The sequence below is a fragment of the Diceros bicornis genome, chromosome 13 (assembly GCF_020826845.1).
Source record: "Diceros bicornis minor isolate mBicDic1 chromosome 13, mDicBic1.mat.cur, whole genome shotgun sequence".
Lineage (NCBI taxonomy): Eukaryota > Metazoa > Chordata > Mammalia > Perissodactyla > Rhinocerotidae > Diceros > Diceros bicornis.
In genome coordinates this window covers 29,227,664-29,252,153 of record NC_080752.1, presented here as the reverse complement: position 1 = coordinate 29,252,153, position 24,490 = coordinate 29,227,664, and the positions used below count along the sequence as shown (strand labels likewise).

Sequence of the window (24,490 nt, the reverse complement as noted above, 5' to 3'; positions counted from 1 at the left end):
TCAATTTTGTGTGTGGGATTCCTCCACAGCATGGTCTGATGAAGGCTGAGTAGGTCCACGCCCAGGATCGAACCTCGAACCCCAGGCCGCCAAAGTGGAGCACGCGAACTTAACCGCTACACCGCCAGGCCGGCCCTTCACTTACATTGTTCATAATCCTCAAAACGAGGCTGTAGGAGGTAGTCCCATTCCCGACCTACGATGCAGAAGTAGGCTCGAGGTAGTTAAATAATCTGCCCCCCGTTACGGAGCGAGTCAGAACCAGAGTTCGTTTATTAACCAAGTTCTGCCTGAACCCAAGCTTCCTGCCCGTTCTACCAGACTGCACTGCTTAAAACTTTTAACAGTTTCTTGCTGCCTGAAGATTAAGAGCTCACTCGTGCAGCACGGAAGAGGGGTGCCCCCAGGTGACCTGAGATACAGGTGCAGCCCCTCTGCAGCTGCACCTCCTCGCTCGCTCAGAGCATTTACCGTGTGTTATCACAGCCTGGCCAGTCCCAGGATGAGCCCTGTCCATTCTTCCTTTGTACCTTATGTGTATTTTTCTTCTGTTTAAAATACTCCTTCAAAAGGATGCCCCTGGGAGGTCTCCACTTGGGCTTCTGTGCTGCCTGCAGTTATCTCAGATATTTCCAGCACTCTCTTCCAGACACATGGTAGAATTGCACTTCCCCGCCCTGGAGAATTCAGGTGGGGCCATGTGACTAATTCTGGCCCATGAGTTAGGAGCAAAAGTGGCTTGAGTCCCTTCTGAGTGGGAGGCTCAGCTCCTGCTAGGAGACCCTCCGAGTTCCCCCTCCTTTTCTCTGGCAGGGGCCATGTTTGAGATGGTGGCTACTTGGTCTTGTTGGTCTCTGCTGACTGACGAAGTTTTTTGCCACACTTCAGACACACTTTAATTATAGCCATATCACTTCAGAGTGTAGATGGTCGTTGATATGTTTGTGGTCTCTGACAGATTGAGTCTTGATTCCCCAAGAGCCCAGCACCTTGCAGTGTGCTTATGCACCACATATTCAGGACAGATTTCTTGGAACAAACTTAGTGGCGACGTGAAGCTAAAAGGACCTTTGACATTAAGGTGCTTTGAAGGACCAGGGATGGTCTGATGTAAATAGGAATTTATGACTGAGGACAGTACTTAGTGTCCACGAGAATGTATACCTTTCTATATTTTGATTTTGGAACTATATGAATATTTTACTTATTTCAAATTTTTTGAGAAAAAAATACCAGCTGAAGATTTTATACTTACATAGTTTAAGACACTTTTCTATGCGTATCTTCTTTAACAAAGGGCATACTAACACTGATTACATTCTGCCCCTTTAGTAAGTAAAGAGTTAGATTTTTAAATCAAAGCCTGTTAATTTGCAGCATGCAATCAAAGGCACCTCTCGCCACCTAGTGGCAGTGTTTCTTAGTTGCAGATTCTTTTGATGGACCAAGGTTAAAAGTTGAATCTGTGGACAAAACATGTAACATCATCTAAGATTCACCAATGAAATGCGTACAGCATCTTAAAACATTCATTTGTTGTTATTTATTATTATGTCATTATTGATGTGACCGATATGATTCGCCTAGGTGTTCTGGAATGAGAAGGGGCACATATCAAATTCTCTTTTGAAAGCAGTGGATTTCTCTTTATAGAAATAAATCAAGGGAACTGTTTGTGGTGCTGGGTTGATGTCAAGGCCACTGCACACGGGCTTTGGAGCCAACTTGCGGGGGTCTCTGACTTGGGTGACCTGAACTAGGGGCCAATCTCTCTTTTACCCACAGAGTTGGGATATACTAGGGAGGCATAAATTTTATATTTAAAGTTAACCCTGGAGTTGACTCCTGTATTCTTTTCATCTTGATTTTTAGGTCAGTGGCAATTTCTAATGATGAAAATTACCACAACCACAAAAACTGTGTCCTAAAATAATAGGCGTGTAGCCTGGATACAGCGTACGTGTACAGAAGGTCTGAGCCCCAGTCTTGCTTTTCTGTGATTTTAATTAATACCATGTGATTAAAAATTTAGTTGGCTTTTTTAATGATCTAGAATGTGATGAAATGAATCAGGTAACGACTCTCAACATGGGTGACATGTTCCTAGTCTTATGGCCGGTAGTCTCTTGTCTTTATTTGTGATTTTTTAGGATGATTACAGAAACATCAGTCACTTGTTCCTATAAATATTTTATAATGCCAATTGAATGTGATGAAATATTAAAAATATCATTTATTAAATATTTAAAAGTTCAGTCTTTGGAACTGGCCACATCTCTTCATTCTACTGCCAGCTTAAAGGAGCAATTTAGAAATTGTGAATTATAAAGTTAGAATACTGGGAAAAAATAAAAGAACTAGGAATATAGCTGTAACATTATTTTTCACCTTGAAGCATTAGCCGTTTTCAGCTGCAGGCGTCTCCATTAAAGTAGCAGAAACACACACTTTATGCTACTACTCATCACAGGTTTTCTGCAGTTTGCTTTGCCTAGTGTTTTTTTTTTTTTTAAAGATTTTATTTATTTATTTTTTCCCCCAAAGCCCCAGCAGATAGTTGTATGTCATAGGTGCACATCCCTCTAGTTGCTGTATGTGGGACGCGGCCTCAGCATGGCCTGAGAAGCGGTGCGTCGGTGCACGCCCGGGATCCGAACCCGGGCCGCCAGCAGCGGAATGCGTGCACTTACCCGCTAAGCCACCGGGCCGGCCCCTGCCTAGTGTTTTTATATTCCTACTGAGTTAAATAAATAAATTCACTTAGTTTAAGTCTCAGGAGTTTTGTGGACTCACATATTGGAATAATCTTCAGTTTTATTTGCTATGCTTATAATTTTGTTAATAAAACCTTAAATATGAAAACACATTGGAATCAAGTATTGCTGTTAATGGTACATTATTAATAGTAAAGGGAATAGCTTCTGTGTTCTGAAATGAGAGATTAGTGACAAACAATGAAGGTTTTCGAGCACTTGCTTTGGAATGGCCTGTTTATCTGTGTAACGTCTGTAACTCCAGATGTATAACATATATGTCATGGCATGGTTTAACGAGATGTTGAGAGAGGGTGGGGAGTTTCAGCAATTAGGTAAAACATTCAACCTGATTGCAAAGTGAGGTTACTTATATCTGTGTTCACTGGAGGCTCCCAGACCGAAGGCTGCAGCACACCGTGAGGCCTGCGCAAAGCACTCCGCCAGTTAACTGCCCACTGTCCTGGGGAGTATTTCTGAAGGAGAAGAGCAGGTGGACCATAACCATCTGAATTCTCTTCTTTACCGAATCTCCTGTCCCAGGAGCAGCTTTTATGAGGAAAGAAGATGTTTTCCAAAGGCGCTTTACATTTTTGGTTTTGATGGTCTGGGTTTGGTTTCATATTAGTTCCCTCAACAATCTAACCATAGCTCACCCTTCCAGAGAGATCCCTCAGTATTTTGATGCATGAGATGCCTCCAGATTCTCTAGTCTGCCTGCCAGAACATGTATCTGCCAGAAACAAAAAATAAAGAACACCCTCCCAGTGTCTAAAACACCAAATCATACCTGGTTTTCAATTCTCGGCACCAAAACTATCTTCTCTGTGAGAGGATTTACAAATGAGGGCACTGATTTTATTTGTGCTCTATCTGCGGTTCCTTATATACTCCCTCGTTTACCAGATAGCTCCTGAGGAATGAGATGCTAAGCGCAGTTCTGGGTGCTGGGAATGAGCAGAGAACACAAGGACACGCCCTCCTGGAATCGGTGTTTTTGTATGTGTGTGTGTGGAGGAGAGGTGACAGCAACACAACAGCATCTTGTGGCATGTAGTGAGTACCAGACACTGTCCTCAGCATTTTACACATGGCTGGTTTGGTCACACAACAACCTATGAGGGTGGGTACTGTTGCTCTCCCCATTTACGGATGAGGAAACTGAGGCCCAGGGAGGAAGACAGCCCCTCTGTCCAAGGCTGGCACTGCTGCCCTTTCTCTGCCCAGGGTGGCGATGAGGAGCAGAAGAAAAGGAAAAGAGGAGGTGGGAGTGAGGGAGATTAGCTGAGGAGGGAACGTTTGGACAGAGACCTGAAGCGAGGTGACACGTCCCCTGAGACTGTTATCGGGGAGTTTGAGCCATCAGAGCTGTTTAATGAGATGTTACTTGTCTTGTTCTCATTCTCTAGAGGCTGCATGACGTGTAATAATTCAGCATGTTTCTTTTTGTGTGTGTGAGGAAGATCAGCCCCGAGCCAACATCCATGCCAGTTCTCCTCTTTTTGCTGAGGAAGACTGGCCCTGGGCTAACATCTGTGCCCCTCTTCCTCCACTTTATATGGGACACCGCCACAGCATGGCCTGACAAGTGGTGCCTCAGTGCGCGCCCAGGATCCGAACCTGGGCCGCCAGCAGTGGAGCTCGAGCACTTAACCACTATGCCACGGGGCCAGCCCCTAATTCAGCATGTTGACTGCAGGCATAGGGATGAGAAACCCGGCTGTCTTCTGTTACGCCAGACAGTAAAAAGACTTGCAAAAACGTAAAACATTGCCACGCTTCTTAGTAAACTTTGTTTTTAAAAAATATAGTTATTTGCATAAAATATTATTTTTTTTAACTTATAATAGGTTTTTTAAAATGATTAATAAATATTAAAACTTTTCATGGTTTTAATTTCCAGTACAGTAAATACTAATTGATCGATCAATCCGTCTCACGTAAACAAAAGCTGTTTGGGGTCCTCAATAACTTTTTGATGTAAACAGGTTCTGGTCACTGTTGAGCAGAATCACTCTAGCTGCCGTGAGAAGGATGCATGCAGGAGGGCAAGCACGAGGTTGGTCACTCGGCTCTTGTAATCGTCTAGGTGAGCAGCAGAGATGGGGAGATGGCTGCGACTGGATTTATTTTGTGTGCGTCTGTATTTTTCACAAATTGTGGTAAAATACACAACATAAAATTTCCCTTTGTAACCGTCTTTAAGTGTACAATTCAGTAGTAAGTACATTCATTCATATTGTTGTGCAGCCAATGCCTAGAACTCTCTTCATCTTACACAACCAGAACTCTGTACCAATGAAACAACAGCCCCCCCGGGGGTCTGGATTGACTTTGAAAGTGAAGGCCAAAGGACTCGCTGTTGGTTTGCTGCGCACGCGTAGAAGCCTGGTACATGCGTCGTTAAAGAGATGGTAGATTTTTCTCCCTCGCAGACATGGGCCTTCACGTGACTTCTCTAGGATTTCATAGGGGAGCACACCTGTCCTCCAGCACGCCCGCCCTGTTGAAGTACATGCAGGTGAGGCCCAGGTGCCTCTGGTCCTCACGCCCTCCTGTCCTCCCATAATGGGCATCACGTGACAGCAAAAAAAGTGTTTTCACATCGTGGTAACATTGTATTAAAGATGGTTAAACATTTAAATTTTTTTGTGTGTGTGAGGAAGATCAGCCCTGAGCTAACATCCATGCCAATCTTCCTCTCTTTGCTGAGGAAGACCAGCCCTGAGCTAACATCTATTGCCAATCTTCCTCCTTTTTTTCCCCTTTTTCTCCCCAAAGCCCCAGTAGACAGTTGTATGTCATAGTTGCACATGCTTCTAGTTGCTGTATGTGGGACGCTGCCTCAGCATGGCGGGACAAGTGGTGCGTCGGTGCGCGCCTGGGATCCGAACTTGGGCCACCAGTAGCGGAGTGCGAACACTTAACCACTAAGCCACGGGGCCAGCCCCTAAACATTTAAATTTAACTTTAGAACTGACACTTACGGAAAAGAATCTGGGTAGTTCATTCAACAAAGAGGCACCAACTGCTTGGAAATAAAGTTTTACACCATTCCTTTTAATCAGATCAACTTAATTGAATCATTCCATGGTTAATACATGTCCTGAGGTTATAATGTGAGTGCTCATGAGGTGGAATAAAGGGAAAATGAAAAGGTTCCAGCTGTGAAATGAGCCCAGATGTGCCAGAGGACATAACTGGGAGAGGGTCTCAAATAGACCCCCTGGGAACCACGCCCCGGGGAAAACAAAATGGATAGAAACTAAATAAAAACTGATTGTATGGGGTAAGCGGACTGCCAGCACAGCAGTTCTTACCTTAAAAACAAAAGTAGCCATTCTGGTGCCCAATTGAGAAGGAAAAACATCACTTCTTCCATTATCCACCCCAGTCCTGTGGAGTTTGGGGGTGTCCCTGGTTTACACAGGAGGAAATTGAGATTAAGACGTCAGTTACAGGCTCAAGGTCACACATCGAATAATAGAGGGGAGCTGGACCCTGACCCCAAGTGGGTTATTCTTAAACACTGTTTTCAGAAATTTTGCACTTAGTTTTCTTTTAATACCTTATAGTTGTAATTTTATATTTATAAATCTTATTTGTTTTGCATCTTTGTATTTCTGTTTGTAGTGTCAATTTTAAATATGTAATATTATTGTATTGTTATTGTCATAAACAAATAACATGTTTCTTTGTAACTTTTCTGGGATAGGCTGAAAAAAGTATGAATTTGTCTACAGCCATCAGTCTTCTTTCTTTTAATTTCTAAACCAATTTATTTCTTATTGCTAGTTACTTTGTGGACTCAGATAATTTCTGCATTACTTACTCTAGAACTGAAGAGTTTCATCCCCTTTGGGTCTTGATACCAAACTTTGCAACAAAGAATGCAAGTGTTGCCTTCCAGATACAAGTGTTGCCTTCCAGACTAATGAGAGTTTTATTATTTTTGTGTGTAAGGATGATTAGCCCTGAGATAACATCTGTTGCCAATCGTCGTGTGTGTGTGTGTGTGTGTGTGTGTGTGTGTGTGTGTGTGTTGTGTGTGTGTGTGTGTGTGGAAGATTAGCCCTGAGCTAACATCTGTTGCCCATCTTCCTCTATTTTATATGGGACGCCATCACAGCATGGCTTGACAAGTGGTGCATGGGTGCACGCCCGGGATCCAAACTTGTGAACCCCTGGCCACTGAAGCAGAGCTTGAGCACTTAACTGCTATGCCGCAGGGCTGGCCCTGAGAGTTTTATTATTTTAATGATAGATGTAGGTCTTCAAAAGCAGTTGAGTTTAAAATAGTAATTCTAACCTTGTCTGTTTCCTTTCTTTCTCTTTTGTAAACACAGTTAACAAGCACAAGCCGTGGCTTGAGCCCACTTATCATGGCATAGTTACAGAAAACGACAATGCAGTGCTCCTCGACCCTCCGCTGATTGCCCTGGATAAAGATGCACCTCTGCATTTTGCAGGTACGTACGTACATGGTTTTTATTCCCTGTTGATAAATCTGGACTGGGTGAGAAGCACTTCTCACACATTCCATTTGGATTGTTTCTGAGCCTTTCTGAAAATGTCTTGATAGCTAAGGGTTGTTTGTGGCTCCTGTGTACCACGATTTTTCCTTTTAATATTAATGGTTGAGATACCTGACCAAAAAAAAGCCTGTACTGCTTGTTGAAAAGCAAACCATGTAATTGCATCATTATATTCCTTTCCTGATGTAACCAGAAGAGAACATCTAGACCAGTGTGTCTCAAACCTTAGTGTTCACACAGCGTCCCTGAGGATCTGGTTGAAATATAAATATGGATACCGTGGGTCTGGGGGGACCTGAGATTCTGCCCTTCTAACCTGTTCCCTGGTGCTGCGGATCCTCGAGTGGGAAGGATCTAGGTAATTACAGCTCAAGATTTTCCTTGCACTATATAGTCACCTGAAGTTAATAGGTAACCTGAAGAGACTTATTTGAAAACATGGAGCAGTCTTTATAGAGGAATCCTTTTGGCTTAGATTTTACTTGTAATACGTTTTTAACTTGAGTCACTTCATGAGATTGTAACCTAAGTGTTTCTAGAGATGACTGTAGGATTGCCTTGGAGATTTTCTACTTTACCAGCATTTAATAGCACTTTCCAACTCAGAGCTGTTTTTGCTTTACATCGTGACCTGAGTAACTTTCTTAACGGTTGGAGAAAGTGCTACTTCACCCTTTCTTTGCCTCAGAGTCAAAACTGACATTGTGAAGTTAATTTTTAAAGAGTAGTTTTTGCTTGATATTTTTCCAGAACAAAATTTCTCCTATTAAATGTGTTTTGTTTGCCTTGAGACAAATAAGAAAAATTCAATTAACTCGTGTAGCTCATGTCACACATTAATTTTACTCTGGTCAATTGAGGGAAATGAACATGAGGTTGTTTCTGAAGAGCTGTTTAAAAAATGAATTTGTTCTTCATTCTGTTCAAGTGCCACATCCGATTTTCAGGAAAGCAACCTGCGAACCAACTTGTGCTATTTAAGTCAGTGGAAGAGACAGACGTTTCCAATTAGTTTTACCTGCTTATTGATTTTTAGAGAGAAATCCAATTAGATGGACAGTAGAGGAAGCAGTCCATGCTGTCACTACACACGTGGTATTTGTCTACCAGCTGAGGCGATGTTTTTTCCTCCCTAAATTTAAAATCATTTTTAGCATTGCATACTGGTTTCCTCTGTAACTAACTAGATTTTTGGATGTTTGTGTACACAGACACACACACACACAGACACACACATACCATATGTACCATATTTGGTTGTTATGTACAGTTTCACCTTATGAATGACGTTTAATGCTGTGTAAATAACTTTAATAGGATTATCTAGCTTATGTTTTTGAGTGGACTTACACATTTCTGATGTTTCATGCATTTATCCATTCATCAGTTGATGAGCGTCAAGATTGTTGCCACTTTGTGATGATTATGATTTTTTTGTGTGTGTGAGGAAGATCAGCCCTGAGCTAACATCCATGCTAATCCTCCTCTTTTTGCTGAGGAAGACTGGCTTTAAGCTAACATCTATTGCCAATCCTCCTCCTTTTTTTTTCCCCCAAAGCCCCAGTAGATAGTTGTATGTCATAGTTGCACATCCTTCTAGTTGCTGTGTGGGACGCGGCCTCAGCATGGCCAGAGAAGCGGTGCGTCGGTGCGTGCCCGGGATCTGAACTCGGGCCACCAGTAGCAGAGCGCGAGCACTTAACCGCTAAGCCACTGGGCTGGCCCAAGTGACGATTATGATTAATGCTGCTGTGAACATTTGTGTACAAGTCTGTGTATGCACGTAGGCTTTCAGCTCTCTTGGGTATACACCTAAGAGTGGAACTGATGCTCATATGCTCTTGACTAAAGCGTGGTACTCATCCTCTTGCCCAAGAAGCGATCAGCTGCATGACAGGGGGAAGGGAGCACCTCCCTCCACCTCTGCCTCCCTCCTTCCTCTTCTGTTGCCATGGTACTGATCCAGCCACAACTCAGAGCACTGCCCCCATGAGGCTGTAGCAGACAGGTACATCAGGAACACAGACCCTAGAGCCAGCCGGCCTGTGCTTGAATCCTGGCTCTGCCATTTCATTGGCTGTGTGGCCTTCGGCAAATTACCTAACATCTCTGTGCCTTAGTTTCATCATTTGTAAAATGAGGATCATAATGTCACATACCTCATAGGGTTTGGGGACTATTAGCTTATTTATAAATATGAAGAGCTTAAAGCAAAGCCTGGTACATAGTAAGTGCTATGTACATTATTTGCTACTGCTGCTAGTAATAGAATCTTTAAAAAATATTTTTACTTAATATTCTGACAAATATTTTTCCATCTTTCCATAATAGTCTTCACAGTGTTCTTTTTTCTCACAGTTTCTTAAATAATTTTTTGGGTAAGGCAGAGGCCAGATCTGGAGCCTTAGTTTGATCTTAGATTGGTTCTGTAATGATATTGAATTTAATCTCGCACCATGATGGTGATGGTGGTGGTGGCAACAGCATCTCACATTTAGTGAGCTCTTACAGTGTGGCAGAGGTTGTTCTAAGGGCTTTACATGGATTACTATATCTGATTCTTTCCAACCATCCCATGAGGTAGGTACTCTCGCATCCCCATTTTCCAGATGAGGAAACAGAGGCTCAGAGCATGTCTGTCAGCAGTATGACTACCTGGTTCTCCATTTAATCCCCAGTACCTAGACCAGCACCTGGGATGAGTCCACGCTCCATAATATTTGTGGAAGGAGTGAGTGAGTTTGCCCAAGATCACACAGCTCACAAATGATGGAGCTGCCTTCGAGCCAGGCGGTCTGACTCCAGGATGGATTTGTAGGTTCGCTGTCAGCTCTCATGACATTATCTTTAAAACACTGTAAACATTCTGATTCATAGTCTTATCCTGTCACAGGACGAGTGTGTGGGTAATCACCGGAGATTACTTGTCAAAGCTCTGAAATAAATACATGCATGATGATGGAAGCTTAGTCACCGAAGTGCGTTGTAAATTGTCACTCATCAGAAATTTTTTTTTTTTTTTGTGAGGAAGATCAGCCCTGAGCTAACATCCATGCTAATCCTCCTCTTTTTGCTGAGGAAGACCGGCTCTGAGCTAACATCTATTGCCAATCCTCCTCCTTTTTTTCCCCCCAAAGCCCCAGTAGATAGTTGTATGTCATAGTTGCACATCTTTCTAGTTGCTGTATGTGGGACGTGGCCTCAGCATGGCCGGAGAAGCGGTGCGTCGGTGCGCGCCCGGGATCCGAACCCGGGCCGCCAGCAGCGGAGCGCGTGCACTTAACCGCTAAGCCACGGGGCCAGCCCGCTCATCAGAAATTCATGTTGCATGTACAGGCTCCAGCCCAGATGCTTTTCTTGTGGTGAAACTAAGAGAATAAAGTCTTGGTATCTGTCAGGTATTTTAGGAAATTAGAATGCCTCAATTCCTTATCCAACCCCCTTTCTTTAACCTGCTGCAAGCCTGAGTGGATGTGGGTAAGAAAATGTATTCTACATTTTATGGATTTAATGGGGAGTTGAAAGCTTGGACTACTTAGGCCACGTTGTTGCGGTTTTCATAATGATTCCTTCTTTGCTGCCTGTATCAGAGGCCTGAGGTCCCCCACCCTTTTTAAAAGCTCTTCTCTTTAGTAGGTGATTTCATTCCAGCATTCTTTTTCCTGCCTTCCCAGACTGAGTACGGATATTTTACAAGATTAAACAATTACGATATGAACAGAATCCAAAAGAAATTTCAGGGCAAGAATAGTAACTTTATTTTCCTTGTTATTTAATTAGAACCAACTCAGATCTAGGATACATGTGTCCATATTCTTTGTGACTTATGTGACTCATGTGGCGTGAGGTTGGCCAATGGGGTTAACTACCCCACATCACTGCCCAATTTTGCTTTTTTAACATTTGCAACTGGGCTGACGTTGTGCTTGCTGCAGTGAGTTGGATGTGTTAGGTTAAGCCCCGTGAAATTGCCATTTTTGTATGTTGAAAGTAGCAATATATTTGAAAAAATAAACGTCAGAAATTTGATGTGATTCAGCCTAATATAAGGCAATAATCAGTTGAGTAGCGGTTTTAAGTAAGTATCTGGATGTTAGGACAGAAACTTCATATTAACACTTGTTGACTAGAATGAACTCATTTTGGACGCAGTTGCCTCCGGGGAAGGTTTGGGATCAATAATCATTAAATATTAGGTAACTGTGCTAGGTCTTCTAGAGAAAAAGTTGGTCCCTGTTCTCAAAGCACTGATAATCCAGGTGGGAAGGCAAAACCAGCATTGACAGAGTTAATCAAGGATGCTAGGAAGGTTATAATTCATTGCCAAGTGAGAGCAGCACAGGTAGTGTGGATTGGAGTTCATAAAGAGGCAAGATGATGGTTAAAGGAGGTGAGGGAGGGGTTACATTAGGCGGGGCTCGAGCTTCTTCCGTAAAGGATGGGGGGGAATTGACACAGGCTGTGAAGGGAGGGGGAAACAGGAGCAGAGGAGGAACCGGAGGGGCTTCCAAGGGATAGGTGAAGAGTTAGCTTGTGGGGCGTGTGGCTGGAGGAGCAGAGGGTTGGAGGTCAACTTGGGGCCGCATAGTGTCCGTTGCCCCGCTGAATAGATGGGATGTTACCACACAGGTGGTTTCTCACACCGCGTCCCATCACCCGGGCCCCTGCGTTGAGTGCCTGTCTGAGTCTGTACCTCCAGGAGTAGAGCCTAAGAAATTTATAGCCAGCCGGCAAGGCTTGGAAGCCACTGATGGGCCAGTCTCTCAAGCGCAGACTGCAGCCTATCTGCATTGGAAACATCTGGCAGTTTTCATTAAAGATGCAGATTACTGGGCTCTGCCCCAGATCTGCTGAGTCAGAATTTCTGGGGGTGGGGCTTGGCAGCACATTTGTAACAGGCTTCCCAGACAGTTCTTGGCACCCTGACATTCAAGAGCCATTGCTGCCGTCATGAGGAGCTTGGAGGGCATAGTCCTTGGGTGGTTGTGCTTGGGCTGTGAGGGCATAACCTTTGGGTCGGTGGTTGATGCTACTATATATTTAAGAGATCTCAAAAAACTGTTCTGATTAGAGCCACATGTGAGCTTGTCCCAGAAACTAGCCTGGACCAATAAGTGAGGAAGCCAAAATTCACCAAAAATAAGGGTCAGCCTGGATGTCCAGCTGGTGAGCATGGGCGCCAAGGCCAAGTAGAGAGAAGTGGGTTAGGGACGAGAGTTGGATTAGCAGGGTCATTGTAGTGGATACTTGCTGCTCAGCAAGTGTCCATTTTCCTTTCGTAACAGCCCCCGGATCTCTTTCCCTTTGGGTCCAGGTTTGCAGGTCTACAACCCATTATCCCGCCTCCCCCAGTCAAGTGCGTGCACGGCCCAGGCTAGGCCGGCCAGATGCTCCCTCCTTGGAATGTGAATATCTGAGCAGAGGGACAAAGATGCTATCCCATTTGTGGTTGCACTCCATCTGTCCAAGATGCTTTGCTCTGGCACTGTGGTGGCTCCTCTTTCCTAGTCTCTTGAGCTGCTTTGGTTTCTCGCTGTTCCCAAGTCCCTTTCTCTGGCCTACAGTCAATTCTGTGAGTTCCCGATGACTTTTCAATGAAGTCCCTTTTGCCTAATTTAGCTGGAATGGATCTCTGTAATTTGCACTCACGACCTCCATAAGGAGTGCAATATAGGGGCAGGATGACCTGAGAGCAGGGGGAGACTGTAGGATGGGAGAGACACCCCTCTCATTTGAGGAAGAGCAGTGTCATTTGAGGCCATACTCAGATTTGGAAGAAGACTTAGAAAGAATGCAAGGCCAACCTGAAATCGTGGTTTCTCAAAGGGGAGGATGAGGAAAGCGAGGACTAATCACTGTCAGGCAGAACCCGTTTGGATCTGGAGAAGTCAAATCTGTACTTTGATGGGTTCATCCATCGTTATATTTTTATGCTTTGCTTTAAAAAAATTCTTTAGTAAAGTTCTTTTGACTGTTTCAGATGATCTTAGGGGAATGAGGGGGGAGAGAAATAGGGAAAGGTTTGGTCCGTTCCGAGGCTAGCATAGCTATGGAGGTCATCCAGGAAGCCTGGTGGGGCATTTCCAACATGATGAGAGCAGGGTTTTAAGTAGACCTGTCTAGCAGAGCAGTGGTATGTGGTCTGAACTGAGTGGGAACGGGCAGGGCAGAAAGAAAATAGAATATGAGGGTGATTTTGAGAGGTCCTTCCTTGCACGGGTTGAGAGAAGGCTGAGTCTAGGGGAGCAGACTGAGAACGCAGAGGGAGAGGCGCACTTCTACGTGTAGTTACCGTGATGTAACTCCATCTAATGCATATGACTGCTGTGTAACTATGTGTATGTAATTAAATGTATGTAACTAATAGAACTCTACATACAAGGATGAGGAAGAGAGGGAAGAAGAATGAATCGGTGACAACCTTAAAGTTTAAAAAATCAGCTCCTGGAGGCCGGCCCGGTGGCACAAGTGGTTAAGTGCACGCGCTCTGCTGCGGCGGCCCGGGGTTTACTGGTTCGGATCCCGGGCGTGCACCGACGCACCGCTTGGCAAGCCATGCTGTGGTGGCGTCCCGTATAAAGTGGAGGAAGATGGGCACGGATGTTAGCCCAGGGCCAGTCTTCCTCAGCAAAAAAAGAGGAGGACTGGCATGGATGTTAGCTCAGGGCTGATCTTCCTCACCAAAAAAAACAAATCAGCTCCTGGGAGAATGGGGCATCATTGACAGAAATTAGCCCCTGGTTTGGGGAGGAAGATGGTAAACTGAGTGTAATTTGAGACGCACTAGGATACTTACTGTGAAAATATCTAAACTGTTAGTTCTGTTGGCTGTGTGATGTTATTTTAGCTATGTTAAAGAAAACATGCTAGAGATAGCTAGTGAATTTTGTATGAATGAAGCGGTATAATGTCTGGCTTTAGAAAACTCCAGCAAACAAGCAAGAAGTAGGCAGGACAAATGAGAGGCACCTGAACACATCGCCTTTCTCATGACTTTTCCTCTGTCTCTGTGCCTCAGTTCCCCAAATGGCACCATCAGCCAAAGACCAGGGCGTTCCTGCAGACTCCCTCACTCTCTCCGTCCAGTGGATTGTGACGTCCCATCTATCCTCCTAAAGATCCGTCACATGTTTCCTACTGAAACTGCCTTCATTGAGCCCTCATCAGATCTCTTCTGAGATACTCTGGTGGTTTTGGCTTGTTCTCTTGCCCCTCACCTTGTTCCAGTCGGATCCATCTTCCTCATTAAAATCAGGGTCCTGGATGGAGTGAATAGGTGGACCCGTGAAGTGGGTGTGCTGCCCGGTCTGCAGATGGTGGCTCAGCAGGCTCAGCAGTGGCACGAAGGGTCACACAGCTGGCACTATGTATTGTGCAATACTGATGTACACCAACAAAGGTCCCCAGGCCTGCTGGGGTGTGAAGTCCGTGCTGCTCCTGCTGCATCAGGCTGCCACCTGTGAGATGAGTTTTAAGTCATTCAAGGCAAAAGGACCCACCCTGCCCAGCAATCTAGTAAGTGCCCATGGATTTGAGGCACCAAATCCTGTTGGTGCAGCCCGTTAAAGTAGCCAGCTTACATACTCACAGTCAGTGGGGATATGTGGAAAAGATACAAGTATACATTTTTGCTGTTCTTGTTATGAATGGATCCAGTCTTTTAGAGAGCAGCCTGGAAATACATGAGTTTCAAAATAATTTGTATTCTTATATTTGATCATCATACCTTCGAGACACTGTTCCTTAAATCGTGGTACAGATGCATGTTCAAAGCTGAAGTGTGGATTCCCGTTCCTCGCCAGCCGTTCCTTCCATGGTCTTCCCGTGTTGGCTGATGGCCACTTCATCCTTGCAGTTTCTCCCTCATAATCCCACAGTCTTGTCCTTACTGTCAGAATACACCCCGAATCTGACCACCTCTCACCACCCCAGGTACCCCTGGTTCTGGCCTTCAGCATCTCGTGCCTGCGTTACTCAGGTAACCAGCATTGTCCTCTTACAGACTTATTTTCAGCACAGCAGCCAGATGGATTCTTTCCAAATATAAGCTGTGTTTGTTTATTTCTGTGCTCAAAGCTCTCCAGTCGTTTCCTTCTCACTTGGAGGACGGGCTGTAATTCTTGTAGTAGCTGCTGTAGCTTCCCGTTACTTGTCTTTGTCTGACCAACTACTGTCCTCCCCTTTGCTCAGCCACCCCAGCAACATAGGCCTCCTTGTTCCTGAGCCAGGCCAGGTCTGCCTCAGAGCCTTTGCACTCGCTGTTCTCTCTGTCTGAAATCCTTCCCCAGATAATCATGTAGCTTGCTCCCTTAGTTTCCTCTGGTTTCTACTCAGACATTATCTTATCAATGAAGCCTTTTCTGAACACCTGAAATATACAATTGAAACACCCCAGTGCTTCCTATACTCTGGTTCTCCCTCCGCCTCCCAGCCTGATATGTCAGGGGAAAGATTTAGGGAGTTTACGTCTATTATCAGACAGTCCTGCTCCTCCTGATAATCTCATGGTCAGAAACAATCTCAAGGGCATTGCTTGAATGATGAGTGTCTTTAACCCCTATTCAACAGTGCACCACGCAGGTGGTATGGCCCAGGTCAGATACTTGATCCCAGGGTCTTAAATCTGCACTTAACCCCCACAGTGGCCTTTGTCAGGAGAGCACACGCAGTCGCTGTCAGTGTGGAGCTGCCTCACCATTTTCTCTTTAGAACAGTAAACTCTTGAGTTAAAAACTGCGACATTTTCTCTGAATTAAAGCTGGACAACTTGACTTATTTAAAAATGTATTGTGCAATACTGATGTACACCAACAAAGTAAACATAATATAGCAATATGTATCAATTAGCACATTCTGGAAAACAATTTGACATATCTGGTACCTAGCAGTGGTGCTCATCGGTGCCTCTCTAGAGCAGTGATCAGCAAACTTTTTCTGTAAAGGACTAGATAGTAAATATTTTAGGCTTTGTGGTCCATGGGGTCTCTCTTGTGATGCCCAGCTTTGCCTTTGCAGTGTGAAAGCAGCCCTAGGCAGTACATAACAAGCGAGCGTGTCTGTGTTCCAGTAAAACATTACTTATGGACAGTGAAATTTGAATTTCATGTAGTTTTCTTGTGTCACGAAATAATATTTGAAAAGGTAAAATCTATTTTTAGCATGCAGGCTGTTCAAAAACGTACGCAGGCTGGATTGGCCCACCTCAGTTCTTGAACAGCACAGTCCAGTAGAACTTGCTGTGATGATGGAAATGTTCTCTCTCTGCATCCTCCACTCAGTAGTTGTCAGTCACGTGTGCTGTCGAGCACCGGAAATGTGGCCGGTGCGACTAAGGAACTGAGGTTTTAATATTCAATTTAATATGAATTTTAATTTAACTTTAAACAGCCCCATGTGGCTAGTGGCTGCGGTGTCGGGCAGCACAGATATAGAGTGACTGTGTATGTGCAGCAGGAAGATGAATGGAAATATCCATTAAAGCCGTGTTCATAAACAGTGAAAAACTGGAATTATGGTGTATTCACACATGGAAAATAATTACAGTAGTAGCGAACATTTGTTGAGTGCTTTGTTTATGCCAGGCGGTGTTTTAAGCACTTTGCTTGTTTTAACTCATTGGATTCTCGCTGTTATGTGGTGGTGAAAGTGGATAACCTATGGTTGCATACGCCAGCGAGGATGAGTGAATCTTAGATGCATAGGTTGAAGGAAAAATATCACATCGTACCGTGTGATACCATTTTTCAAACCTCAAAAACAAGCAAAATGAAACAACGCTGTTCAGGGATATGCAAATATATGGTGAAACTATTAAAAAAAAGCAAGGGAATTCAGGTGGTGTTACCTTTGGGGGAGAGAAGGGGCCCCGGGGAGGCCACACTGAGTGTGGGGAGAGGGGCTTCTGACCTCCTCACCTTTCTCTTCCTCTGTAGTTGTTGGGCGAGGTGAAGCAGGATTTTATTGTCTTGGTAGGATGGTGTTTTCACGAAATAAAAACAGTGATCCTTGTAGCATCACTACAGTTAGTATTGACTCTGATTTCAGTTCACAGTTAAGCAGATGTTTCATTAGAAGAGGTGTTTATATTTGTTGTCTTGGTTGGTACTTTAGATTTGAAAACATTATCTATTCACCTCAAGAACAAAGAGTTAAAACCCTTTGCTCCAAATGTGTTTCATCAAATCTAATGATGAGTTGAATGTTACCAGAATCTAGGCACGAGAACTTAGCTTGAATGAAAATCTGAGAAGTATAAAATAACAGGTTTTCTTCTATAAACTGTTATCATCAAAGTGTTCATTAAAAGAAGTCCTAATGCACCTGAAGTGTTAGGAACCTTTATAGCAGCATCTCATCTGTAGATGGGTGTAATTTTGTGGTAAGTTGGACTCAGAGAGATACATTTACTCAAGATCCAGTTTCGCTCTGGGATGCTGGAAGTGACTACTGAGCTTATTGTTAATGTCAAGCTTCTCTGTGTAATGTGCATCTTTGACTTTTTTTCCTTGTTGTTCCATCTTCGTTCTTTCCTGTATGACTGACATGGGTTTATCTTTTCTCCCTTTAGAGAGTTTTGAGGTGACAGTCACCAAAGAAGGTGATAAAGGGTTCTTTCTATCCCTGTTATGAATATTAACCCACTAACTTTGTTTATAAAATTGGGAATCAGCCCTTAAACAGAAGAAACTGTCATGCTCTTTTATCCCTAGTTATTCTCCTACTTTATTTCTATTTTTAAATATATTGATGGAAATTGTATGTAACTGAACCCTTGGTTAGAAATATCTGGAAATCAGACATCCATTTGAACTATATGGGTAATACTGTACTTTTTTTTTTTTAATTGAACTTAACAGATTCACTTTGTATTTTCTATTAGTTGTAATTTTGGAAGAGTTCAGTCTTATTTTTATGTGAAATACATTTTGTGAAGTTTTCTGTAGACAGCAAAACATTTATATTTGTTCTCCTGTGGGCAGGAATGGAAACCTAGAGTTCAAGTCCTAATTAAGCTTGCAAGCCAACTTAGATGTACTTAAGTTCCCAGGCAGGCTTCTTTTTCAGGTCTGTTAGGATAAAATACGAAACAGAGGAAAGTCTAGCACATCCCTCCCTGCAATATTCTTAATAGTAGATGATAGCTGTTGAAATGGATGCCTGAAAAGTTGGTATTTCTACCTTTCTCATTCAGTAGTTTATTTTGATTCCCTAATTTTAGCCAGGCTCATTGCACAGGAAGACTTGTTTCTTTTGATTTTTTTTTTTTGACAGAATTTCTGTAATTATGGTGCTGAACCTATATCTCACGCTTCTTCCTCTCTCAACACTTAACTGTGCTTTTTTAGCCTTCTCTCTGGTCCAAATCAAAATCCCCGCCGGCTATCCCCGTAGCTGGGGCGGTCTCGCCGTGTTATCAGGCCTTGGCTGTTTGCTAATGAGACTACTTTACCCTGGAGCTGTCTTAAGTACTCCTGTGAAATGCCTGTCTATATTTTCTCTTTCTCTCTTTTGTATTCCTGCATGAGTGGATGCAAAGTTAAACGAGTTGCTTGGAAAGCCAGAACATGCTTCTTTTTACTAAAGCCCCAGAACTTATCCCTGTTAAAGCACAGCGCCCTTGCCTTGTCCACAGACCCTCTAAACCCCTGGCTGCAGAATTGTTGTCATTTATTTTCTTTGTGGGTGGAGGGGAATGTGCCCAAGGTTTATGTGGCAAAGATTCTAACCTGCGCTGCTTTGACTCCCCAGGTGAGATTTGTGGATTTAAAATTCATGGGCAGAATGTCCCCTTTGATGCAGTGGTAGTGGATAAATCCACTGGCGAGGGAATAATTCGCTCAAAAGAGAAGCTGGACTGTGAACTGCAGAAAGACTACACCTTCACCATCCAGGCCTATGACTGTGGCAAGGGACCCGACGGTGCCAACGTGAAAAAGTCTCATAAGTAAGTAGGCCGGACAAAGAGTGTGTGCGTCTAAACAAAAGAGTCTTGACCGTTGCCCCGTCCCCAAGACTTCGTGTGTTTTTGAAATATGAGGCAGAAGATAGTTCTCGATGTCCACAGTGTAATTGTAGGCTCTGTGATCAGAGACCCTTGTACATGGCCCCCAGCAAGAGCCTGGCACGTATTAGGTGTTGGATAAATGAATGAATGAGTAATTTTATCCCACCAAATACTCTATTAAAGAAACTAAGGCCTACCTTTAAAAGTCGAAAAACCCACTTTTCCCGGGGGAAGATATTTTATTGTTTATCTTTTTTCTGTAAATTCTATGGGCGTCAGCTTCATTCGTGCTGCTGAAAGAAAGCTGACTTTGGCACCCCATCCAGGGTGTGTTCACATAGTTCCTGCCAGTTGAGAACTCCTAGTGTAATGGAGAAGACTTGGGACAAGACAGAAATTTAGAATTCTAGTCTTTTCTCCACCACTTACTAGCCCCTCTACATTAGGCAAATTTAATTTTGTTGAGTCTCAGTTTCCATTTAGTACATCAACTGAGGAAAGGGGTGCGTGGGTGAAATGATGTTACATAGCCCATTGTGAGGGTCGGGATCGACGGATGGTGTTGGAGTGTGGAGGGCGTGGTGAACAGCAGGGGTGCTGAGCCGCAGTGAATCACTCCTCTTCCTTTTTCCACAGTGTGATATTACTGTTTTCCTTGAAAAAGACCTTATTTCAATCAGAGACCTTGTCTAATTCGGAAATGTGCCCTCCCTGATTGATAGCCCTTGAGACCTGCAGTTTTCTCTCTGTGTAGCCTGAGCTGATGATGTTGGATTCCCAAGGGGAAGGGGAGGGAAATCCCAACTCACCAGGTCTCGGGATGACGCGGGCCCACAGACACAGAAGACCGAACTTGATGCAAACGCAAGAGGTTTATTGAGCGGAGCTCCGGGTCGACTCGTGTCTCTCGCAGGAGACAGAGGGGTCGACCCCGAGCCTTAGGGGGCAAGTTCTTTTATAGGATTTGGGAGCATAAAGCGGGAAAAGGTTGGCGCGGTTTTACATGATTGGTTAATTCAAAACATTCAGACAGTTACATTTTATGGCGCGAATTGCTACGGCGCGAAACAGCTATCAAGGTGCACACACATGTCCCCATCTGGCCCCCCTCCACCCCGACCCTCCCAAACTTATCCCTCTGTAGCACTCCCTTGTTCTCAATTTTCTCTGAACAGTTTAGGGTGAGTCTTCCGCGAACAGAGTCAGTTGGGATCGATAGACTCTATTCATAGAAGACTCGCCCCAACTGCCCCTTAAGGTGTTAACATATTAAATTTTTAACATAATTTACATCCTTCATTCCCCACTTCTTCTTTTGTCCCTAGTTCTAATCTTAGAACTTAGTTTTCGGTGTCTACTATTAGTGGCTCATTGCGTGGGAGAGCTTGGTAATGGCGTTGGAGCATCATAGCATGCACTGTATTGACTCTTTTTCTTATGAAAGCAGTAATTCTATTGAAAACACACGGTCCAAAAACCAAAAGTAGAAAAAGAATTAACAAAGGCCCTGCTAGGGAGGATAGTAAGGACGTCACCCAGGGGGACTTAGTGAACCAGGATTCAAACCAGCTTTGTTGGGCCTCCCTGCTTCGCTGCCTCATGTCCAATCTCTTCTTTAATTTTTGCATTGAATCTCGGACTACTCCTGTGTGATCTGCATAGAAACAGCAGTCTTCTTTAAGAGCTGCACAGAGCCCTCCCTCCCTTAAAAACAACAGATCTAATCCCCTTCTATTCTGGAGCACTACTTCAGACAGGGAGGTGAGGGACTCTTCTAGCTTAGAGATAGACTGCTCTAAAGTCCTGAGGTCTTCATCTATAGCATTGCTCAGGGCAGTTAATCCTCTCTCCCCTGCAACTAAGGCTGCAGTGCCGGTTCCTACGCCCGCGGCAACTCCCAGTCCCAGGAGCACAGCTAGGGTGAGGGATACTGGTTCTCTTTTCCTTAGTATAGATTTCTGATCAAACTCATCTTCGAAACTATTGGCAGTATGATAGTAAATTCTAGGCACCAACTGCACAAGCACGCAAAAATCTTGTGACGAATTGAATATGCTAGTGGAGATGCAGGGGGTTAGGCCCGTGGAGCAGGCCCACCATCTATTGGGTCCTGGTACCAAAAAATGACCAGGAGTAGTCGGAAGGCTGACTTCAATCTTATTACATAGAGTCTGGTAGCCTGGGGGAATTTTTCCTAAGCATAGTCCTGAACCGGTCCCCGACACATCCGTTAGGGTTAGCCGCCCTTCTTTGCCCCAAAGACAAGTCGTGTGGTCTGGGGTGTTATTATAGACCCCCATGGTGGCAATTCCTTCATAATAAGGGGGGCTGACCGCTAGGCATAGCCAGCATGATTCAGTCATTTCAGGGTTGGAATCATTCAAGGCGTAGTAAGCTCCCCATACTAAGTTAAACAGTCTGTGCCATCTTTGCTCAGTAGGTACTGTGGGAGGTGGCGTAGATGGTGGTCGCAGAGCAGACCTGGTGACCATATCTACGGCCCCATTTAGGGTTATGGATTTTACCTGGGGGGGTTTGGGGCTATTTAACCCTATCGGTCTGCTGGCGGGGGATTTTTGGGGCAGAGGGGACCTCTGATCGGCTAGGATCCCGTTTGGCCCTAGTGGTCTGCTGGCGGGGGGTTCTATTTTTAATCTAATAGAGAAGGTCAGGCCACCATCGTACCGTTCTTTGTACAATCTTATTCCCCATGAATGACCATTCCCGATCCAGGTTTTAATTGTTTTTCCCTTCCCTGTGAACTGAATGGTTAAGGGGTGGCACCAGGTATTGCATTCTGAGCCCCGACTCGTCTGGTGGCTATAATTTGCTCTAACCCTGATTAAATCCCAAGAAGAGGAGGGTTCCCAATAAGTAGTCCCACTGGTTTCACATCCCCAGTTTTTACAGTAGAAGTCTTCTTTGCCCCCGCACCAGGAGTCAATTGAACGAGGTCTGTGGTGACCGGGGCACACGTAAAAGGGGTATGCCTTTAGTTTACCCTTGCGAAGGGGGGAGTGGCATCCTCCGGCTTGTTTTGCCCCCCTTCGTCGACCCATGAAATCCCAGTCGGGGGTTCCTATAGCCAGTTTACAAAGGTCAGGGTGTAAGTCTGGCCACCATGTCCAAGGGGAAGCAGTTTTTTGGATTGACCAGGTTATATCTCCTACCTGGGAGACGACTTGCCACGTGAGCAGTTGAGGAGCGTGGGGATTAGGATTGGACGGTCTGTCTGCCGTCCCCACGACGCAAACGCAGCTTAAGAGGGTTATCAGTCTTTTCCACCTTCCAAAGATCTGCTGCATTCTGCGGTGCCTTCTTCACGTGTGTGGCGTGAACCCAAGAAGTTATACCGTCCACTTTAACTGCTGTGGGCGTAGTGAGGAGCACCACGTAGGGCCCCTTCCAACGTGGCTCTAATGACCCCGTCCGATGTCGTCTCACAAGGACAGAGTCCCCAACCTGGAATTGGTGCGGGATGAGCAGATCACCAGGCTGGTAGGCCTCTTTTAGCTGGTTCCAGATGTCGCGCCTGACGGCCTCGAGTGCTTTCAAGCGGGCTGACAAAGGTATAGAAGGTATAATGTCAGGGTCATGTATCCCTATTTGTGCCAAAGGGGGAGGGGTTCCATAGAGGATTTCAAAGGGTGTAAGTTTTAAGGGTCCCTGTGGGGTGTTCCGGACGCGGAACAGGGCAAAGGGCAGGAGGGCTGTCCAGTCACTATCGCCGGTCTCTATGGACAATTTAGTTAGGGTCTCTTTAATTGTTCTATTCATCCTTTCTACCTGGCCTGAGCTCTGGGGTCTATAAGCACAATGTAATTTCCAATTGATCCCCAGTTGACTGGCCAGTCCCTGACTTACCTGGGCAACGAATGCAGGACCGTTGTCAGATCCAATTACCTTTGGGATCCCGAATCTCGGGAGGATTTCTTCCAATATCTTCTTGGCTACTACAGAGGCAGTCTCTTTTCGGGTGGGGAAAGCCTCTACCCATCCCGAGAAGGTATCTACAAATACTAGAAGATATTTATTTCCATACCGGGCCGGTCTGATTTCAGTAAAGTCTATCTCCCAAAAGGCTCCTGGCCTATTTCCCCGGAGTCTGTGTCCCGTGCTGCATTTGGAAACTGCAGCGTTTGTGAGAGCGCAGGCTCTACAATTTTTATAAACTTCTTCAGCCGTTTTCTTCAAATCTGGTACCTGGTACGGGGAGGCCTGGATAATTTCAATTAGTTTCTGAGGGCTCAAGTGGGTTAGCCGATGTAAATGTGATAGGTATTCTCGCCCTTCTACAACAGAAAGGACCTTTTCTTCTTTAGTCAATTCCTCCCTAGAGGCGGTTTTGTTGGTTTTAGTTCCCTGGAGGGTCAGAACCATGGGTCCTAGTGCCGCCCGCTTGGCTTCTAGATCCGCCAAGCGGTTCCCTCGAGCTATGGGGTCGGTGCCTTTCTGATGTCCCGGGCAATGGATGATTGCCACCTTTTTGGGCAAGTGTATAGCCTCTAGGAGGCCCAAAATCTCCTCTTTATTTTTGATATCTTTTCCAGCTGAAGTAAGCAGCCCTCTTTGTTTATAAATAGCCCCATGAACATGGGCAGTAGCAAAGGCATACCTGCTGTCCGTGTATATATTCACAGTCTTATTTTCAGCTAACCTTAACGCCTGTGTCAGGGCGATAAGCTCAGCCTTTTGTGCAGAAGTTCCTTCCGGCAAGCGGCTTGCCCACAGAGTCTTTTTCCCGTCTACCACAGCCGCCCCAGCCATCTGTCGTCGGCTTCGGGCAGCAGCGTGGCTGGGTTTAGGATAGCCGGTGGGGCGAAGGTAATTCTTTCAGTTAGGAGCAGGCTTTGGTAGTGAGTCATCCGGGCGTTAGTCATCCATCGGTCTGGCGGTTGTCTGATAATGCTCGCTAAAGCATGGGGGGCTACTATGGTTATCTGTTGGCCCAGGGTCAACTTGTCTGCATCCTTTACCAGCTGGGCAGTGGCGGCAATTGCCCTCAAGCAGGAGGGCCACCCTCTGGCTACCGGATCCAATTTCTTTGATAGGTATGCGACTGGGCGCTTCCAGGGCCCAAGGGCTTGAGTCAGGACTCCCCTGGCTATTCCCTTTCTTTCATCTACATACAAGGTGAAGGGTTTAGTCAAATCAGGTAGGGCTAACGCGGGTGCCTCTAATAGTGCCCGCTTTAGAGT

At 44.9% G+C, this 24,490-nt stretch overlaps 1 protein-coding gene across 2 annotated transcripts in view; it reads left to right on the top strand.

Annotated features, from left to right (window-relative positions):
• CLSTN1 (calsyntenin 1) overlaps nt 1–24,490 on the top strand; it is an 85,616-nt gene that overhangs the window by 37,501 nt on the left and 23,625 nt on the right. For both annotated transcript variants that reach the window (XM_058552848.1, XM_058552847.1), the window contains exons 2-3: nt 7,100–7,222; nt 19,037–19,232. In XM_058552848.1, coding sequence (XP_058408831.1) covers nt 7,100–7,222; nt 19,037–19,232 — 319 coding nt within the window. The remainder of the gene's footprint in view (nt 1–7,099; nt 7,223–19,036; nt 19,233–24,490) is intronic.